A 21,513-nucleotide genomic window follows, 5' to 3' on the forward strand; every position below is an offset into this window, starting at 1 on the left:
GTATTTTTTTATAAACATATTTTTTTTAGGTTATATGGTTAGGGTTTTATTTTTGAGTTTTTATTTTAATAAACAATTACTTAATATTTAAATTTAATTTTAATCTACCCATCTACTAAATTTACCGTATTATCTGAAATGCCGGTTCAGTTTATCCCAGACCACAAGGAAAGCACTGAAATGGTGATCCCAGTATCCAAGGTGAACTACCAATCATTATTAGAAAATAAGGGGTGTAATAAGATTGACGTGTGGTAGGTTACTTGATCGAGAGCGTTCTTTAATATTTCATATTGAAATGACGGTATAATCGGATAATCGGTAAGGTGGTGACTAATAGAGGGATATCACAAATTTATAAAAGCCTATAAAACAAAGCTATTTAGATTGACCCCTTGAGTCACCCCCTTTCCTTTGGGACACCTGTATAGGTGCGATGTTTATAACGGGATCTTTATCCCAACTAGGCAGTGTAGCAGGACCACATTAGGTATTTTTACCAAGTCAAACCAAAACTAATCATCCCTACCGATACGCTACCAACACAATACCAGCTCCCTTCCTCAAAATCGCAGGAAACGTATTTCAACACTAAATGGAAGGGGCCCGGGCGTGTACTCTGTGAGTACGACATGCTGTTCCACCCGCCGGAGTACGACCCCCGCGCCGCGCGCTGCGACCGCCGCCGCCCACAGATCACTTGGGAGAACATCTGGGAGCAGGTATCCGGAGCGTTACTCTATACTGACGAAAAACGAACGAACGAGAGCTGACGTGCAATCGGCACGTTTAATACAACGAGATAGAGTCGTGGCTCGCGGAGCAGCGCTCCGAAACTTAGTTTTTCGTCATATAGAGTGACCCTGCAGCTCTGCTCTTGAGTGAAGGAGTCCAGCGGCCTATACACGGGTTTTTTATCGATGTTGATAAACTCATTTAATGCGCGTTCCACCAATCACAGCGCCGTGATCATAGAGACGTTTATGTACGTCGATCGATAACGAACCCGTGTAGCGGCAGCATGCTGAAGTTTGGTCAAGACACGACAACATAAGCCGTAACCAGCGATATCCATTAAGTACCTATACAGGATGTTGCAAAAAGGGTATACTAAGCCGAAACCTACATGTGCAGCATGGCATGGTATATCTAAGCCCGAAACTGAAATCAGAATTTCAAAATTCTCGAGAAAAATGTTGCACATGTATACTGTAGGTATTCATTCTTATTTGGCACAAAAGGTAAACAATCTTTGTGTGTCTTTTTAATTAAAATACTATTATTTTAAACAAATAAACTACGGCCAAAATAAATGGTTTCATTACGAAATCAATAATTTTTGCTTGTAAATATTTCATTTGTCATTATGTTTTATTTTATAACTTAGTTTTAAATTAATTCAAATAAAAAGACACTCCAAGACTGCTCGAAATCTACGACAAGTAAGAAAAATACATTATAGGTTTCGGCTTAGTACACCCTTTTTGCAGCACCCTGTACCTATAACTTCCGACATTAACCGGAACTACCTTGGAACAAAACTGTTTCATACTAATATTTATGTGGAAGTAGAATTAGAGATTATCTACGAGGAGTTATTATACTACAAGTTTATCTAAATCTCGAGATACGTAAGACGTAGGGCGCCCTTTCGCTTTTTTCGTCGGAATGCAGAACTCGGAACTCAGTGTGACCGTAGCATATAAGCAGTTAGTTAATCCGATGTCTAAAATCATTAAGTATACACAATTATTATTATTTGTCACAGGAATATCCCAAAGGGATACCTTCCACCACGCAACTGAACTACGGCAGACCTAAATGGCCTATTTTGGACAAAATAGAAAAATTACATTCACGAGCTCAAGGCAAGTTTTAACTCATCTTTACAGTTAGGTGGCCAACATGGTATGTTCACATAAATCACACGATATATTCAGTATATAATCATCATCAGCCAACAGTCATCCTCATCCACTAACTACCGGCTACCTATCCAACCTCCCATCCTGAACTTATCTACCCCAACGCCCCAACGGTTGTCGTATCACACATATTCACAAACATCTGCACCGAGGGTGAGGCGATCGTATCTGCCGAAGAACTGATAACGATAAGTCGATAACTACCGGGGTACAGATCCGGTATGGAGATCTTGAACACGGATAACTACCTACTTACCTAATGGACCCACTACACGTCCGCGGATGCGTCCGGAGATGACCTCCGCGGACGTGTAGAGGGGGTGATTTGGGCATCTGTCGAGGAGCAAAGGTGTTCAAGGAAAGACGGAATGTTATTTCAGCCTACCTGGCCTTAGCCCTATCTACTATAAAATAATTCGTTAGTTAGTTATTCTGCTTATCTAATAAAACGATGGAAAAATTGCTCCATAATTAGGAAATAATTAGCGCTATCTATTCAGACAGTGATCTAAATATTCAATTAAATATACTCACTCATGTGATATATCTTTCAAGTCATGATGTTAAATACAATACAGACATAATATAATTACTCATATTATTATCTGAATCTCGGTAGATAGGTATAATCGAATCATCCTATCAGTCAATTTCCAAAATAATATTATGAAATTAGCAATTAGTCGATAGTACAAACTTACCTAGTTACCTACATCATGAGCCGTGGCGGCGTACAAAACCTGGGATGTGCCATTTTTTTTATTAACTTACCACGTGTTTTTCATGATCATCATCAGCCCATAATATCATCTAGTGATGTAACGAATGTGTGTTTTTGGACATTCGCGAATGCGAATGCGAATGCGAATATCTGATATCGATATTCGCGAATGCGAATGCGAATATTCAGTTTGTGTTCAAATTTGACGTCATTTGTATGGTTTCGTTTCGTGGCAGTCTTGTTCTGAACGAGGTACGTTCCGTTCTAGGCGCATTCCAAATGAGACTAGCCAATACTAGTCGCAGTTTTTTTTTGAAGTAGTTACACTTTATTTAGCTCCGTAACTGTTACGACACATTGCGACTGTGTGCGGTTTCCGAGGGCGACTTACACGAAACATTTAAACGTAAGGTACGTGCGCCTTGTAAGGCCCATTTTTTGCAATAATTAAATAAATAAAAAAATTGAAACAATGTAAGAAAATAAACTTGATTACTATATTCTCCATTTACTTTTAAATATTAATCAACAAATAAATCATCAGATTAAATCAAGCTTCTTTACGGAAACAATCATTTTCGAAATCCTCTAATGTGGGGCCTTCTTAGGAACATAGGCACTTATCATGGCCCGATATTAATCAAGTAATTTATAAATTCTATCAGAACAAAAACCATGTTTTTACGTAAAACTTAAACAAAAATATGAGCTTCTTTGTTAATTAATCAATTACTATCGATTTTTGGGCGTTAATAATACGGTGGCTTAGCAAAACTAAATCTACATTCAATACAAAAGTCTGTAATGATATTATAATAATAAAAATGTTTTTCTGTTATTCTAACAATTATTTAGAGTGAAAAACAATGCTTCAATTTTTGGTGGGCTTTATTAGGTTTATAAAACATATTTTTGAATTTTTGTATATTTTATAAGTATTTAAACTGGAAAGTGGGTACTTAAGAGACCGTAACTACGCTTAAAGTTTAGTTTCAGTGTTTGAATTAGTGATGTAACGAATATTCGCATTCGCATTCGCATTCGCGAATATTCGCACTTTTTTGGATATTCGCATTCGCATTCGCATTCGCAAAATCTGGTGCGAATGTTTTGCGAATATCAGTAGGTATTTTTTAGAAAAAACTATTTGTAAATAATGGTTAACAAAGGTTATCAAAGTCAAAATCCATTCGTCGATAAGTAGGCTTTTTTAATACAAGTCACTCTCTTAATAAAATTAACAATCTTAATTTATCATATTTATTTACTTTGAAAAATGAAACTTTAGATATAGGTAGTTAATAGTTTCATAAGACCTAAACATAAATAGCTTCTTTAAGCAATCAAAAAGCGTATTTTCACAATATAGTGTGACAGCAAGACAGCCATAGCTTTAAATAAGGTACGTGCGCCAAAGATGGCCCTATTCCTAAAATGGCCCACTTACAAAATTTAAATCTTCTAATCGCCCGGATAAGTTGAAATTTCGCTCTAATGTTTGGTTAGTGCCATAGAAAAAATGGCCTACGATTTACAACCTAATGTTTACAAACTTTTTAGTTGTATTTCTTTAAAATAACAAACTATTATCGTTTTTTTTCGATACAGACTTTCGTAGGTTCAAGGGCATTCTGAAGAAGCTGAGCTTGCGTTGTTTTATTCTTTTTTTGTTTTTCAATTAATTTCATTAGCTCTTGTCCCCGTGAAAAGTTCATATGAAGGCCCACCACACGCGTTACCAAGATGGCTCGGGCCTTACAGGACTATACAATATCATAGTTTCTTTGGAACATGAAAGATAGAATTTCGGCTATATTTTTTATTATTATGTTATATTCAAACACTGAAACTAAACTTTAAGCGTAGTTACGGTCTCTTAAGTACCCACTTTCCAGTTTAAATACTTATAAAATATACAAAAATTCAAAAATATGTTTTATAAACCTAATAAAGCCCACCAAAAATTGAAGCATTGTTTTTCACTCTAAATAATTGTTAGAATAACAGAAAAACATTTTTATTATTATAATATCATTACAGACTTTTGTATTGAATGTAGATTTAGTTTTGCTAAGCCACCGTATTATTAACGCCCAAAAATCGATAGTAATTGATTAATTAACAAAGAAGCTCATATTTTTGTTTAAGTTTTACGTAAAAACATGGTTTTTGTTCTGATAGAATTTATAAATTACTTGATTAATATCGGGCCATGATAAGTGCCTATGTTCCTAAGAAGGCCCCACATTAGAGGATTTCGAAAATGATTGTTTCCGTAAAGAAGCTTGATTTAATCTGATGATTTATTTGTTGATTAATATTTAAAAGTAAATGGAGAATATAGTAATCAAGTTTATTTTCTTACATTGTTTCAATTTTTTTATTTATTTAATTATTGCAAAAAATGGGCCTTACAAGGCGCACGTACCTTACGTTTAAATGTTTCGTGTAAGTCGCCCTCGGAAACCGCACACAGTCGCAATGTGTCGTAACAGTTACGGAGCTAAATAAAGTGTAACTACTTCAAAAAAAAACTGCGACTAGTATTGGCTAGTCTCATTTGGAATGCGCCTAGAACGGAACGTACCTCGTTCAGAACAAGACTGCCACGAAACGAAACCATACAAATGACGTCAAATTTGAACACAAACTGAATATTCGCATTCGCATTCGCGAATATCGATATCAGATATTCGCATTCGCATTCGCATTCGCGAATGTCCAAAAACACACATTCGTTACATCACTAGTTTGAATATAACATAATAATAAAAAATATAGCCGAAATTCTATCTTTCATGTTCCAAAGAAACTATGATATTGTATAGTCCTGTAAGGCCCGAGCCATCTTGGTAACGCGTGTTGTGGGCCTTCATATGAACTTTTCACGGGGACAAGAGCTAATGAAATTAATTGAAAAACAAAAAAAGAATAAAACAACGCAAGCTCAGCTTCTTCAGAATGCCCTTGAACCTACGAAAGTCTGTATCGAAAAAAAACGATAATAGTTTGTTATTTTAAAGAAATACAACTAAAAAGTTTGTAAACATTAGGTTGTAAATCGTAGGCCATTTTTTCTATGGCACTAACCAAACATTAGAGCGAAATTTCAACTTATCCGGGCGATTAGAAGATTTAAATTTTGTAAGTGGGCCATTTTAGGAATAGGGCCATCTTTGGCGCACGTACCTTATTTAAAGCTATGGCTGTCTTGCTGTCACACTATATTGTGAAAATACGCTTTTTGATTGCTTAAAGAAGCTATTTATGTTTAGGTCTTATGAAACTATTAACTACCTATATCTAAAGTTTCATTTTTCAAAGTAAATAAATATGATAAATTAAGATTGTTAATTTTATTAAGAGAGTGACTTGTATTAAAAAAGCCTACTTATCGACGAATGGATTTTGACTTTGATAACCTTTGTTAACCATTATTTACAAATAGTTTTTTCTAAAAAATACCTACTGATATTCGCAAAACATTCGCACCAGATTTTGCGAATGCGAATGCGAATGCGAATATCCAAAAAAGTGCGAATATTCGCGAATGCGAATGCGAATGCGAATATTCGTTACATCACTAATATCATCCACTGTTGGTCGCCTTATGATGCTTTTCTTCAGCGTAAGAGCACGGGCGTGGTATTATGTGACAACATCTGACAGTCGGGTTGTCCACTTACCCGACAACTCACTCAGCACAATCTTGTGTTGGGGTCCACCAACCCGCACTAGGCCAGAGTGGTGGACTAGGGCTAAAACCCTTCATTCTTTGGACCCGTGCCCCAATGGGGACGTGATGTGATGATTCGTGTTTCCACAGTGAGCCTGCAGAGCCCTGGCACCCACGTGCCGGGTGTGCTGCGGTGGGCCGAGCTGCTGCGCGGCGGCAAGATGACCTGCGCAGACGCATGATCGTGCATCAAATCAAGATCATAGCCACAGGAGTCGTCTTATCATAAAGATAGAGACGTCAATGGTATTGATGAACTAAACTGTAATGAAGAAATAGTTAAATGATGTTGACTCTCTCTACCTCTATTTTCAAATAAGTTATAGGTATATTTTTTACTGATTATTAAATACTTACTTATGAAAATCGATTCGTTACATAGTGCTTTCCGCTCTATTTTTTTTTAACGATGATGAATAAACCATGCATCTATCAATGTTTGCAGTTTTCTTGGTTTCATTTCGACAGACCTACACAACCAACCTCAACCCACCCACAACGGTACTCTAACAATCATTCGCAACGCACAAAAAATATGTTACTTACTTATCAAAAAAAGGGTATATTAAGTAACAGGTTACCTTATCATTATCACCTTTTAGTTTAAAAAAATGGGCAACGGATGCCGACGGTTTCCGCAGACATCCACATGTCGTCGGGACACGCCTGCCACCCGGCTAATTATAAAACATAATTAGAAGTGAGTTTTTTAAATTAATTCTAGCAATTTTAGGTAGGTACTAAAAGTGCGTAAGATATCTACTTACCAACTATTAAGAGGTTTATGCCGTATTAATACTATTAATGCCGAGGAAGAACTTTTAATTAAGGTTGATTCTTAAATCTATAGATATATTTAAATTCCACCTTGGCTGAAAGTTCCAAGTGTCTTCGTGCAACTCGGGATAAGTTCATTAAAGTTAAACAGTTTTAACGGTAGATTAAGAGGGTTTTTATCAGTTTTAAACATCGGTGTTTATCAGTTAAAAAATACTAACTAGTTGGATCTTTCTCTATCTATAATGCAGAAATAGTAATGCGAGTCCAAGATCCAACACTTAAACACTTTTCGTTATTGCTGCACAGAATCCGTTTAGCATCATAGATAAGTTTTTAGATGAATGGCCATCAGAAAAGCTGGCGTTCAGATTTACTTATCTTAAAAAACAAAAACTCTAATAAAAAAAAATATATGATTCGAATACTTACACCGACTGGGATGATAAAAGGAAGTAATGTGACCGAGCGAGCGGTTAACATACCTTACAACAAAGCTTCAGTGAAGTTGGAACAAATAGATTAGTGATCAAATCATGCTGATGCACAATAAAATAAAATTACGCAGTCGAATCATCATTGATAAGATAAATTTGCGCCACCCCAGAGGTGTTTTTTGAAAAGTGAGATTCTTTAGTACAAAACGAGCCTTGGCAAGCCTATGCCCCATTTCACTATGACATAATAGTCCTACAGCAGTAGGTAAATGGGAATTTTATGTTAAGGTTAAGTATGCAAATTAAGTTTAGGCTTAAGTACAAATATTAATTAGTTTCTTATCCATCAATTAAGTTGGCAGGCAATTTATGCAAATAATTTCGTATTTTTTACGATCCGTTTATGCGTAACTTCAGGATTATCTTTAAAATGATAGGTTTCCTTGAAAAGTTTAGAAAAAAACGTCATTATAAATACAATAACCAATGACTTCAGTTTTCAGTTACAGCGAGGGGGCCCGAGGCCTCAACAATGGTCACGTTGTGCTTTTCAAAAAGTTTTTATATAAAAAAATATTACTGCATAATTTAATTTTATGCAGGTAAGTTCTCGCTTTTACAGGGTGTTACGAAAGTGGAATAGTAATGCCAAAAGGGGGTCATTCTAATTTTGGTAGTAAAAGTTCTGGAAATTTAGTAAAAAAGATTTATCATAGAAACTTAATCGGTCACGTGACATTGGTACCTAGTAGATTTTTTCAAAATGTGTAGTGTAGATGAAAAGCTGTTTACAATAACTGCCTGTCTCACCACCTTTCGGCTTACTTAACCCCTGTACCTATAATAGGTAGGTAAATTGATATAGGTAAGGTATCATTAATTTTAACGGACTTGACGTAAGATACCTCTTTAGGTGTAGTAGAATCATAAAGTTATTTAAAGAAATTTGTATTTAAGTACCTATCTTCCTTGGAAGCTTGATCGAATCCGAAAAAGACGGCCAGATTAAGTGACCGCCTTACAAAATAAAACTTGCCAAATTAGTTTTGAGAAGAGTTAAAATTATGGTGTAGGGGAAAGTTTGTATAGCGCCGCATCTCCACTTTGCATTACACTTTTTGATGTAAGTAAAAGCTTTCGTATCCCAAAATCGTGTATTTAAATAAGCAGTTTTTTCTTTTTTCTTTTTATGTAGATGTACGGTGGCCTGCGCCTAAAAGTATACAGGCGGAGTTTTTAAAATAGCGATCTCCAGCTCACATGCTGCTCAAGCACATCCACATAAACACCACTGCTACACACATCACACACAACAAGTTCCCGGATTTATAACAGATGTAGCTGGTCCCTTCATCATCAGGGATCGCTATTTTAAAAACTCCGCCTGTATACTTTTAGGCGCAGGCCACCGTACTTAACTACCTAAGTTCATAAAAAATATGTCTACAGTTATTTAGATTAGGTTTTTATTTGATTTCACAGATATGCTTCACATAAAGTTTATTTTATCCACATTTTATCTTATCTATATTAGGCCAATTCGGATTAACCTCTAATTTATAAATTTCCTTTCAATACAGGTTTTTTTTTAGGAGAAAGAAAGTTCAGCAATCCACAATGATCCTTGCTCCCGAGGTAAGTAAGTGGCCGATTTGCTATCATTTGTGCAGGACTTTTTATATCTTGTGGCTGTATATGTATAGTTAAGTACTGTTTTGCTACACACAAAAGTGCGCAAGGCACTCTCTCAATTAATATACCTACAGGATGTTGAAAAAGTGGTTTATTAAGCCGCGAAGAAGGACACTGGGGTCAACTTTCAAAGTTTGTATACAAAAGCCCTTTTTTGTGGTGGGTATTTTCAAAAGTCTTAAGTACACGAAAAGTTTGTTCAGATGACCCTCTAACCCCCCAAGTCACAAATTTTTTGGCTTACCATTTTTTAACAACATGTAGGTATATGGACTGTTTTATCTTCTCCCTACCATCCAATCATTACATCTGCCTCAGGACTGCGGCTGCCCCTACCAAGACCCGGGCGCATCCATCTCCAACTCCCCCATCTGCAACGGTATGCTCCTCTTCATGACGCTGCTCGAGGGGTTCGTCTCCGGGCGGTGCCGCATCGCGGAGCCCTGTCGTCGCGTCGTGGGCGTGAAGGAAGCTGATGAGGAGTACGACTTCGTGGTGGTGGGCGGAGGCGTGGCCGGCCCTATCGTGGCTGGGAGGCTGGCTGAGAATAAGGAGTTTAAGGTATGGTTTGAGAATAGTAAGTAAGTAGTTGTTATCATTGCATAATGTTATGAAATAATTTGTAATATTTTGTGAGATGTCCCCCACATAAATATATGAATTTATCGTTATCGTCACCCGATAATAAAATTGTGCCTACACAACATTTCTGTCCTGAGCTTTCCTTATAAATCCATTTATTTATAGATAGGGATCTACCCCAACGGGCATTTTGTTTTAACTTTATGTAAACGAAGGGCTTGCCAAACTTTAAACCACGACACGTAAACACACGAAAGGTCACATTTCATTTATTTATTTATATGAGATGTGACCTTAAATCTTCATGCCTTTCCAGAATGTACCCAATATTCTTTTTACCAGGTGTTGTTAATAGAGGCAGGAGGGCCGGACCCCGTGGCCTCCAGGGTCCCGTCGTTCTACAGAAACTTCTGGAACAATCCCGAGACCGACTGGCTCTACCGCACTCAGCCTGGGAACTTCTGCCTCAATGAGAAGAGAAAAGGATGTGTCTGGCCTCGTGGAAAGACTTTAGGTGAGTTTATCAACAGTGATGATTTGATTGATGATTATGTACTCAACTTACCTACTTAGCTATCGCCTTCTAGCGTTGTCGCTGAACAAAGACATTGGTATTGTCACCCAATTATCTTGCTGATATCTGTCATAACGACCACCGTAATGAACTACTATACATATACATATTATGTAGGTAGGTATATTGAATAACGATGAGCTGGAATCACTGCACTCTGGCGTAAGGCCGTGTTCAAAGTTCAAACCAAACTGACTGTAAGCCTCCAAACGAGAGCAGGCTTAATATGAGCCCCACTGTAGACGTGAAAATAAACGGCATTTCTCATTCACAGTATGCTGGCAATATAGTTGATTTAGTTTGACCACGGCCTAACTATACCTAATATTGCAGCCATTATCATTAGGCCCCAGGTCTCATCTTGTTCAAGTTCATATTTTGGTATAACAGCATAAGACACTTCCTCCACCAGGTGGCTCAGCAGTGCTCAACGGCATGATGTACCACCGCGGCCACGCAGCCGACTATGAAGACTGGGTCAAGTTCGGCGCTAAAGGCTGGTCCTGGGCCGACAACCGAGCCTACTTCGACCGGAGTGAAGACAACAAGCAGATTGGGTCGGTGGCCAAGTCGTCCTATCACTCGACCGGTGGACCCATGCCGATTCAGCAGGTAAGATGAAAGTGGTGGTAAAATGGTAGGTGGGATACTGTTTGAGGGTCAAGAAAGCCATGAAGTTTAATTGGTGTTATCATGGAGGTTGTTAAGTCAGCTGAATTAAAGGAAACGGCAGTACAAGAGGATCATCCACCACTGACCAACTTGATGTACTTCCGCGTACCTTGAAATATCCTGACTAGCTAAATAACGTCATTCACTGGCTGCCCAAAGTGACAAACCCGCGCGCTCTAGTGTTTGCCACAGACACGTTAAAGAAGAAGAAAACAAAATGTAGCCATTGCAATGCAAGGATCAAAAACAGTTCGTAAATATAGGTCTTCTACATAATATTACAATAAGTAAAACGCCATGTCTCTCCCAGTTCAGATACACCCCGCCCATAGTGCAAGACATGCTGAGGGGCATCAACGAGTCCGGGCTGCCCGTCATCGACGACATGAACGACCCCAACACACCCGTCGGGTTCACCGTGGCGCAGACCTTCTCCAAGTGAGTGAATGGAAAGAAAACCAACTGAAACTTTGGCAGCACTATCGAGTGGGCCTTTCTGACCAATTACATTATTGGGGGGGGGAATGGCAACTGAACCAACCAATTAGAACTGGGGAATTGAGCCTACTCGACAGTGGCGGCATCTGGAATTAGCTTTGCAATTTCCTCCCTATTGCCCTTTTATAGATCAGTAAGATTAGCACCTAATAAAGTTGGTTAGAGCGTCTAGCCTATTACTGACGCGTTATACGCGTCATAAGCTCGTTTTTTATGCACATTTAAGGGAGTATAAGCGCTCCCTTTTGCTCAACACGTGCGAGCGTGGACGCGCTTCAAAGCTCGTATAAACGCGTAGGTAGGCTCCACCTGTGTGAAATTTTACGACCGCATGTCGCAGTGGTTAGTAACTCTGACTGTTGTGGCGGGGTCCTGGGTTCGATACCCGGCACTCCCAGCAGACAGACATTATTCACTAGGTGCGTCGCGGCCGGGTTCATTGACCTGCTTTTTAGTCAGTCAATTATTAAATACCACCCTGTACTCATGTCTAGTCTGCTTATCGCAAAGACTGTTACCAAAGAGGATAGTGATTATAATTAAGATTAATACAATTACATGTAACTATGTAGGTACAAGTTCAGTGTAATCTGATACGAATCTTAAACATACCTACCTAATAGATAGTAAAATAATTCCGTGTTTACAGTGATTATCATTTTTTATCACACTTGAGGAATACAAAATAAGTTACCTATATCTTTACTTTAGGTACAGTTAGCCAAAGAGATTATCTAGACCACCCCAGCACCACCACTTAAATTGAACCTACGTGATATGAAAAATACTCAAACTGCAACGATTGTTAGTATGTATCGATAAAATAAAGAGTTTCAACTATCTTCCTTTGAATCTTAGGATCATACTATTGGCTCGGCTGGCACATATCTTTTTTCCTGACTGTACGTCCTAAAAACAACCCACATTTCCCCAGCAACGGCCAACGCTACACCACCGCGCGAGCGTACTTGGAGCCGGAGTCGGAGAGGAAGAACCTGCACGTGCTGCTGGAGGCCCACGCCTCGAGGGTGCTGTTTGACGGCACGAAGGCCAATGGAGTGGAGTATATTAGGAAGGGGGAGAGGAAAACTGTATCAGCCACTAAGGAGGTACGATTCAAAAGCTTCATTGCTGTTCAAAGCTGTTCAGCTTAAAACGTATAAACTAGTTACAAAGCCGCAAATACAGCTGCTAAATATTGTAAGCAGAGCCAATTTATTTAATCGCAAGTTAAAAGCATACTCGTACTTATGAAATGTTTACAATTTTTTACTCCTGACCAACATTGACTCTACTTTAATTATAGGACTAACTATGGTCTGTTTTTTAATCACAAATACTAAATTGACAGATTCTGAACGGTTCATCAACAGCCAATAGACACGTCACTTAACCGCGGGACAATCGACTGTTGATGAACCGTGCATAATCTGTCAATTTAGTATCTGACATTAAAAACAGAATTTATTTATTATTCTGTGTTACAGGTAATCCTCAGCGCCGGCGCACTAAACAGCCCCCACATCCTGCTACTATCAGGCGTCGGTCCCAAAGAGACCCTCGACAAGTTTGAGATCCCCGTGGTGGCTGACCTGCCACACGTGGGGCAGAACTTGTTGAATCATGTCGGGGTCACCCTCCACTTCCTTATCACGAAGGAGAATAATACCCAGACCCTGGATTGGGCTGATGCCACTGAGTATCTGCTGGAAGGCACCGGGCCTTTGACTGCTGATGGCATGACTCAGGTAAGTTTGGCAAATAGACGTAGATAGATTGATAGAACTGATTGCTTGTATGAGATAGCAAGATATTAAGCTACAAACAATAATTTGAATCCGTCAAAGTCAAAGTCAAAGTCAAAATTTTTTATTCATCGTACAAATATAAAATTTTCTGATGAACGTCATTTTTTACAAATTACTCTCCGTTCGGATAAGGGGGGCTCTTTCTGTCTAAGGAGAAGAACGGAGGCAAGAAACTCCTGAGCCATCTTTTCAAAAAAAGACTTAAAACTAGTTGGTATACAATACATATAAGCTTAATAATAATTATTATAATAATATGAGCAGAGCTAACTACTTATCACAGCCATGCATTAACGTCCTCTAAGTAATCATCAATTTTATAATAAGCTTTTTTACTGAGTTTCTCTTTAATGTAACACTTAAACTTATTCTCTGGCATTTGAGCAACTTCTGTTGGAAGCTTATTATAAAATCTAATACAGTACCCTAAAAACGATTTATTAACTTTCGCCAGACGCATCGCTGGAAAAGCCAGCTTATGCTTGTTCCTAGTATTAATGTCATGATTACTGCCAATTGTATCAAAAGTGGAAATATTCTTTCGTACATACATTAAATTGGCAAAAATGAACTGACATGGAACTGTAAGGATGTTAATTTCTTTAAATAGTTCTCTCAATGAATCCCTGGAACCAAGTTTGTATATAGAGCGGATGGCTCTTTTCTGTAATACAAATATAGTTTCAATATCAGCGGCTCTACCCCAAAGCAAAATGCCATACGACAATAAGCTGTGGAAATAACTAAAGTAAACTAATCTGGCGGTTTCAACGTCGGTCAGTTGTCTAATTTTCCGTACAGCAAAAGCTGCGGAGCTCAACCTTCCAGCCAATTTGGCAATGTGAGGTCCCCACTGCAACTTTGAATCTATAGTCATACCAAGAAAGACAGTATCATTAACTAGGTCCAATTTATTCCCATCTAGAATAATGTTAGTATCGCATTGTCTAACATTCGGCAGTGTAAATTTAATACATTTCGTTTTCTTAGAATTCAATAAAAGATTATTTACGGTAAACCAATCGTGTATGTCAGATAGAATAGAATTAATTTCATAAAAATTATTTTCACTTCTTTTAACTTTAAAAAGCAAAGAAGTATCGTCAGCAAATAAAACTATATTAGTCAATTTTTCAACCATAAAAGGCAAGTCATTAATATAAATGAGGAATAAAAATGGTCCTAGAATAGATCCTTGAGGGACGCCTATCTTTACATGAGCCCCCTGTGATTTAGTATTGTTAATATCGACCCTTTGTTGCCTCTTGTCTAAATATGAAGCTATCAAATCTAAAGCCTTTCCTCCTATTCCATAGTATTTCAGTTTCGAAATTAAAGTCTGATGGTCTACACAATCAAACGCCTTCGACAGATCACAGAAGACTCCAATAGCATCGTGATGGTCTTCCCAGGCGTCAAATATGTGCTTAATTAACGCAGTACCGGCATCGGTTGTTGATTTGCCTTTTGTAAAACCATACTGCTGGCTATGAAACAATCGAGCTTCATTGAAATGCAAAAGCATCTGACTGAGTATGACCCTCTCAAATATTTTACTCAAAACTGGAAGAACCGAGACAGGTCTGAAATTTGCAGGGTCCTCCATATCCCCACTCTTGAACAGAGGTATAATTTTACTCAATTTCATAAGATCTGGGAACACACCTTCAGCGATACATTTATTAAAAATGTTAGCCAAAATTGGGGCGATTTTATTAATAATAGAAAGAACAAATTTAACTGACATTCCCCACAAGTCTTCAGTTTTCTTCATATTTAAGGACTTAAATGTTTTTATAATAGTTAATGTATTAATATATCTGAATTTAAATTCCTTATCGGTTGAAGGTGCGTTCTCCTTCATCAGGGTTTCAGCTAATGTAGCTGAAGAATCTAGGTTGCAAGTAGTTTCTAAAGGAATGTTCGTAAAAAACTCTTCAAAGACTCTCGCCACCTCGTCATTTGATGTTATTATGTCATTGCCTACCTTTAAAGATAAATTAGTCTTGCGTGTTCGATTCTTCCCCGTTTCGTTATTAATAATATTCCAAATGGCCTTAGATTTGTTAGCCGAGTCTTTAATCTTGTTATTAATAAAAATTGTTTTCGCACAGTGACAGACACATTTGTACATTTTGCTATATTTCTTCACATAAGATTGAAAGTCAGGGCGGAGTATGAATGTTTTCATCTCATACAGATCATATAATGTCGCCCTGCTTTTGCGAATACCATCTGTAGCCCAGTCACAAAATTTAATTTTATTGTCTATCAAAACTTCCTTCGTTTCAAAATTACTCTCAAACTCATCAGCTATTATCTTAAATAAGTTAGTATACATCTCATTAGAATTGCAATCTACTTTAACCTTCGGAAGTTTTTCGTCTAGTTTCTTCAAGTAATTGTCAATTTTCTTTGTAGTAATCGGTCTGCATCTCACCTTAGTTTTATTTGTCTTGTCAGTGTTTACTAAGGTAATGGTCTGCCCACTGTGGTCTGACCTCAGACAATTTATCACACTACTGTCTTTAAACTCACAGTTACAGAATATGTTATCTAGACAAGTGGCCGACGTGGATGTAATTCTAGTTGGTTCCAGAAAGACATTAAAAAGATTAAATGATTTAAAAAGTAACAGTAATTTCGACCTATTAGGAGAGTCACCCAATAGGTCAACATTAAAGTCACCACACACTATTACTTCCTTTTTACTATTGGAAGCTAACCTTAGAACATCCTCCATGACAGTCTCAAAGGTAATGAAATCACCAGTAGGTGGCCTGTAGGTACATACTATTATATACTTGTTTAGCTCTGCACATGAAATTTCTATATGGTGTTTAACAGAAAGAGCAACTATGTCCTTTCGTTCTTTACATTTACAATTTTCTTTAAGAAATATAAGTGACCCGCCATGCTCGTTGCACTTTCTGTTAAAACAGCTTATAAGTTTGTAATTTTTCAATTGGAACATCATTTTATTCTCGTCTAACCAATGTTCTGTGATACATAAACAATCAATGTTAAATTTTTCCGAAAATAGTTCTATTTCTAACAATTTAGAAGAAAGACTCTGAATATTCTGATGTACTAATTTAAATTCATTCTTAAATGTCTTGTCCTTTAATAGTTTTGAGCCGAGAGAGCAGTGAACTGAATCAATCTTTATATCAACGCTATGATGCTCTCCCGTTGTCTGAGAATCTAATTTAAATCTACTGTACTATTACTATTATCAGTATTACTACTGACGGTGTCAATAGGGACACAAGTTTTCTTCGTTATAATGCTTATAACTGAGTTAATAAGATGAGCTACTTCTGTAGCTAGACGTCGTTTCTGATTTGAGGACAAAAATAAACTGTTCCAAGTCAACTTAAAATTATCTACGTACAAATTAGTATCAAAGAAATTGATACAATCAGATTTACAACATGCATTGTACATTGTTTTATTGAGGCTACATGTCATATAATTGCATTTGTCAGGCAGTGTGCATGAGTAAGGAAATGCACAAACAAATACATGTTTTGTAGGAAGGCCTTCTAATATAGCAAAACTTCTATGTATGTCAGACTTCGACACCCCTAAACTATTTCCCACCATAATAAATATAGTTGTTTTGTCAGTGTGTGACCTCTCTGAAATCAATTCAACTATTTGTCCGAATGTAAGTTCTGGGTAACAATAATTAACAACTTTTCCATTTACATGATTACCCAACATGTGCCCGAAATCCTTGCCAAGCCTATCGGAATATATAACTGTGCTGTAGTCCTCGCTTGAATTGCTACTACTTGTAGTAAGCCTTGTCAAGGAAGTGGGTGACATCTTAGGTAACTGCTTATTACCTACTATTCTACTAGCTGCCTGAGCATAGGTGGGTTTCCTATGAAATTTCTTAGTGGAGGCCTGAAAAACATCTGCTGCCGCCGATCCGCTCTGGATGACCTCTGAGGATGGCGCGGCCGTCGGGAGGCTGGTGGTGGCCGCCAGGAGTCTGGTGGTGGCCCTCGGGAGAATGGTGGTGGTCCCCGAGAGTCCGGTGGTGGTCCTCGAGAGACCAGTGGTGAGTCCAGTGGTGGCCATCGGGATGCTGGTGGTGGCCGCCAGGAGTCTGGTGGTGGCCCCCGGGAGGATGGTGGTGGTCCCCGAGAGTCCGGTGGTGGTCCTCGAGAGACCAGTGGTGAGTTCAGTGGTGGCCGACGGGATGCTATTAGTGGCCTCCGAGGTGGTGGTGGTGGCCTCCGGAGATGCGGTGGAGGCTTCAGCAGGTGAAGACTTCTCCGGCAGCATCTCAACCCGAACTAAGCCCACACTTCTCAGCACCAGCAGCTGGTTTTCATACTCCACAGTTCTCTGGTCTAGGGAATCCGTGCCATGCCTTCTGTGTTATTTGATATCTTTCGATGTAACTCATGCATTATGTGCAATTCATAACGTCTGTAATTAAAACCTTCGATGCTCGATTTACTTATACTTCAACAAAAACACACTATGATAATGAACTTCAAACTAGTTCAAACTATAAATGAGGCTTCTCAAGTTACGTAAGTAAAAACTTTAACTTGCGTACAATCCGTTGCAACTTGAGCAGTCAGCGACTGACAACAGACCTGACTCACTCATCCTCCAGCAAACCCTACAAACTCAATATCCTCATTTGTGTTTATCAACGACACGGTAGAAACAACAAAGGCCCACTTGCACCAAACATTGAAATGAAATTCAGCCTAAAGGCTTCGTCAAACACGTTACTAGCGCGCGTCAGACGCTAAGATGTATTGTACTACTATGGTAAAATGTCAAATAGAGCGCCAGTGCTAGACATGCGTTAGTAACGCGCTCTGTTTGACAAATCCTCAACTATTTCCCCCGCTAGATGTCAGGGGTGCTGTACTCCAGCCTGGCGGACAAGCAGCGTGAGCAGCCGGACCTGCAGTTCTTCTTCAACGGGTTCTACGCGGAGTGCTCGGCGACCGGCGCTGTGGGCGAGCCGGTGGGGGACTGCCCGCAGAACGGGAGGAATATCACGTAAAGAAATTGTGTTGCGCGTGCGCAACCACTTTATTATTATTATTTCGTTTTCAGCTCAGCTATTTACTTATACAATAACTGGTAGTTATAATGACCCACACGAGCCTAAGCCAAATGTGATTCTTGGGGTATTTGTTGGGTTGGTTTCGGTAGGCACAAAAGGAGCCCATTGAGTGACGTATCACCTGTTCCTTATGTATACGACAGGTGCTGAACAGTCCAGCGAATGATGACACAACACGATGACATACCCAAGTCAATAAGCTCTTGTATTTGTCACCGAAACGCCGTTAAAAGCACTGTTAAAATTAAAACATATTCTAACAGGAGCAACGCAGTAGCCCTACAACCGCGCAGCGTGGGCTACCTGACCATCAACTCGACAAACCCGCTGGAGCCGCCGCTGTTCTACCCGAAGTACTTCTCGCACCCCGACGACATGGTCATGGTCAAAGACGGCGCCAGATATGTCAGGAAGATCCTGGAGTCCAAGGTAAGATTCGGGTCCAAAAATGTTCCTATTATTTGTTTTGACCTGACTTTCAACCCCAAAACAGATTTCTGGAAACCACACAGCTACAGCTACAGCTCAAAATCTGTACATGTACAATTATCTCTACATTACAGTTGTTACATACGTTACAGGCTATGGGCCATGTTGCGACCTCCTTCAAGCTTTAATCTCCACGCCTGGCACGGGTGTTGAAGTTATTACAGACTAGTTAATGCGCCTTCCACCCGTCTTCCAGACAATCCAGAGCAAATACGGCGTAAAGCTGGACCCGGCCTACACGTTCGTCTGCGACAAGGCCGGCGACCAGTGGTCGGACAAGTGGCTGGAGTGCATGGCCCGGGTCTACACTGACGCGCAGAACCACCAGCAAGGCACCGCCGCCATCAGCCGAGTGGTGGATAATGAGTTGAGGGTGTTTAATGTTACTGGTAAGTGTTTTTAACTGCTTCAATGCTGGAAGGCCTATAAACCCTTCCTTCATTGGAAGGAGACCCATGCCCCAGCAGTGGGGACGTGATGGGTCGTGACGATGAATGCCAGAAGCACGGCTTCACGGGAGATACATGGTGATGGTTGGTATGGATGTGGCTGACTGCCTAGGGTGCGCCAGACCTATGTAAGATACTTACTATGTTTTTGGTGCGTCAGTCGAGGTCCGATCGATCTAGCGATAGAAATATCTGAACTATTCTAAGGGTGCTTTTCCACCAGAGATGTGCTATGCAGCTATGCTGCGAAGATGTGATATCTACGCTACGAAAATATGTGACCGTTTCCACCAATACTACGCTAGGTAGCTGTGCGAGGAAGATGCCCTACGAAGATGCGCCGCCGCAAAGTAGCTGTGCGAGAAAGATGCGCATCTCGAGCTATGCTATGTATCGATAGTGGGCAAACGACGGGGCCGGCTACACCACTCGCGATGGTCCATAGCACATATCCATAGCACGCATCCATAGCACGCATCCATAGCACACATCCATAGCACGCATCATTCCATACAAAAAACATATCTTAGTTGAATCCGTTTCCACCAGTGCTAAGCTATGTGCTTGGTGTAATATGATTGGTGGATATCAAACGCATCCATAGCATCGTAGCATAGCACATCTCTGGTGGAAAAGCACCCTAAGAATATAGCAAGCATGCCCAGCATAGCTTTGTTTAAACAAAACCATAATAGATTTTTACTTGCAGGTCTCCGAGTGATAGACGCGTCAGTGATGCCCACACTGGTGACGGGAAACCCTCAGGGAGCCATCATGATGGTGGCCGAGCGAGGCGCCGAGTTCATCAAGACAGACTGGACCAAATAACACGACCAACCGGACCGCTATTCAACGTTATAATGACCACTGTACTTGATTACGCATGATAACGCTAAGGGTTGCATCAGCCTATAAATCGAGATTTTTCATATATTGATTGATATCGGTTTCTTAGAAATTATACAACTTTACCTGCAGTAAGTAAGTGCTGTCAAAGCATGATCGGAATAGATGTTAATCTCGATTTAATGGATGGTGCAAGTCACCCCCAGCGGGAATTTACGGTGATATGTTTTAGATGCCTACCATAGTATTTGTTTAATTTAATCATAGATTCTAAGACGAAAGTTTAGGATGTGGTGATATGAAAACGATGATCTGAATCTGAAGCATGGCATAGGTAGGTACTTATAACTCTTAGGGTCAATTCAGACGTACCACAACCACACCACACCACAACCACGGCCACGCCGTGTGGTCGGGCGTATATTTTGTATTGAAAATGAATAATCCAATTCACACGTGCCACATTTTGCCGTTGTCTTCGACCACCTGTGTAATACGACCACATCGCAACCACATCGCGTCGGCAACGCCGCCACGCGACGGCGGCACCGCGGCCACCTCCACTCCCTATTAACTGCATACGACCACGTGGTTACCACATCGCAATGACAGCGACAACACAACCACATCGAAATTTTGTCGCTGCCACAACGCAACTGCAAAAAGCCGCTGTCACACTATTCACACGTAACCACAGCTTGACCACATTATGTCGCTGCGACGTGGTGTGGTTGTGGTACGTGTGAATTGACGCTTATAATTATAAGTTATTATTCATTTATAACCAAAGAGTAAGTAAGGATTAGAGTGTATCATTGGATAATAGTGGATGTCGTACCATTTCTGCATCTGTACTAATTTATTTCCTACTTACTAAGTATTTATAATCATAAGAATAAAAATTTACAAGCTATACCTAGGTGTATAGTTTTACTTTGTTACTTTATGCTGTTTCTCTAATAATAAAAAGTACTTTGCAAGAAGCAATTCAGTATTTTCATTTGTTTCCGTAACCGACCGAATCTCATATTTTCAAGCTGCCTCTGACTAGGCTTTACGACTGCTGCTGAAACAGCCACCGGGACTCACGGCTTAACGTTACTTTTCCCCATTTCCTATTTCTAATTACTGATTAGAAACGCCGTTAAAGCTCCTGCCCCATTGGGTCAAAACCTAAAGAGAGCCTGAAGATAGGTGCGACGATTA

At 39.4% G+C, this 21,513-nt stretch overlaps 2 protein-coding genes across 2 annotated transcripts; both read left to right on the plus strand.

Moving 5' to 3' along the window:
- Position 1: 1 nt before the first annotated feature.
- On the plus strand, positions 2-6,569 carry LOC105388036. The gene is made up of 4 exons (XM_011558874.3): positions 2-201; positions 576-722; positions 1,769-1,868; positions 6,473-6,569. Exons 1-4 carry the CDS (start codon positions 139-141, stop codon positions 6,562-6,564), a joined length of 402 nt encoding a protein of 133 aa, XP_011557176.1. The 5' UTR covers positions 2-138; the 3' UTR covers positions 6,565-6,569.
- Positions 6,570-6,938: 369 nt separating this feature from the next.
- LOC105388044 (glucose dehydrogenase [FAD, quinone]) lies at positions 6,939-20,324 on the plus strand. Its single transcript, XM_048626496.1, has 12 exons — positions 6,939-7,082; positions 9,177-9,231; positions 9,607-9,849; positions 10,213-10,384; positions 10,857-11,056; positions 11,427-11,554; positions 12,549-12,723; positions 13,102-13,362; positions 18,305-18,456; positions 18,787-18,952; positions 19,209-19,401; positions 20,171-20,324. The coding sequence occupies exons 2-12, from the start codon at positions 9,214-9,216 to the stop codon at positions 20,287-20,289; spliced, it is 1,827 nt and encodes a 608-aa protein (XP_048482453.1). The 5' UTR covers positions 6,939-7,082; positions 9,177-9,213; the 3' UTR covers positions 20,290-20,324.
- Positions 20,325-21,513: the final 1,189 nt, after the last annotated feature.

This window comes from Plutella xylostella, chromosome 16 (genome assembly GCF_932276165.1).
Source record: "Plutella xylostella chromosome 16, ilPluXylo3.1, whole genome shotgun sequence".
NCBI lineage: Eukaryota > Metazoa > Arthropoda > Insecta > Lepidoptera > Plutellidae > Plutella > Plutella xylostella.

Coding starts and splice junctions, on each gene's coding strand:
- LOC105388036 (XM_011558874.3), top strand. CDS start 139: ATGCCGGTTCAGTTTATCCCAGACCACAAGGAAAGCACTGAAATGGTG. Junction 202..575: donor TGGTGATCCCAGTATCCAAG/GTGAACTACCAA, acceptor TCAAAATCGCAG/GAAACGTATTTCAACACTAA. Junction 723..1,768: donor GGGAGAACATCTGGGAGCAG/GTATCCGGAGCG, acceptor TATTTGTCACAG/GAATATCCCAAAGGGATACC.
- LOC105388044 (XM_048626496.1), top strand. Junction 11,555..12,548: donor GTGGCGCAGACCTTCTCCAA/GTGAGTGAATGG, acceptor ACATTTCCCCAG/CAACGGCCAACGCTACACCA. Junction 18,457..18,786: donor CAGAACGGGAGGAATATCAC/GTAAAGAAATTG, acceptor ATATTCTAACAG/GAGCAACGCAGTAGCCCTAC.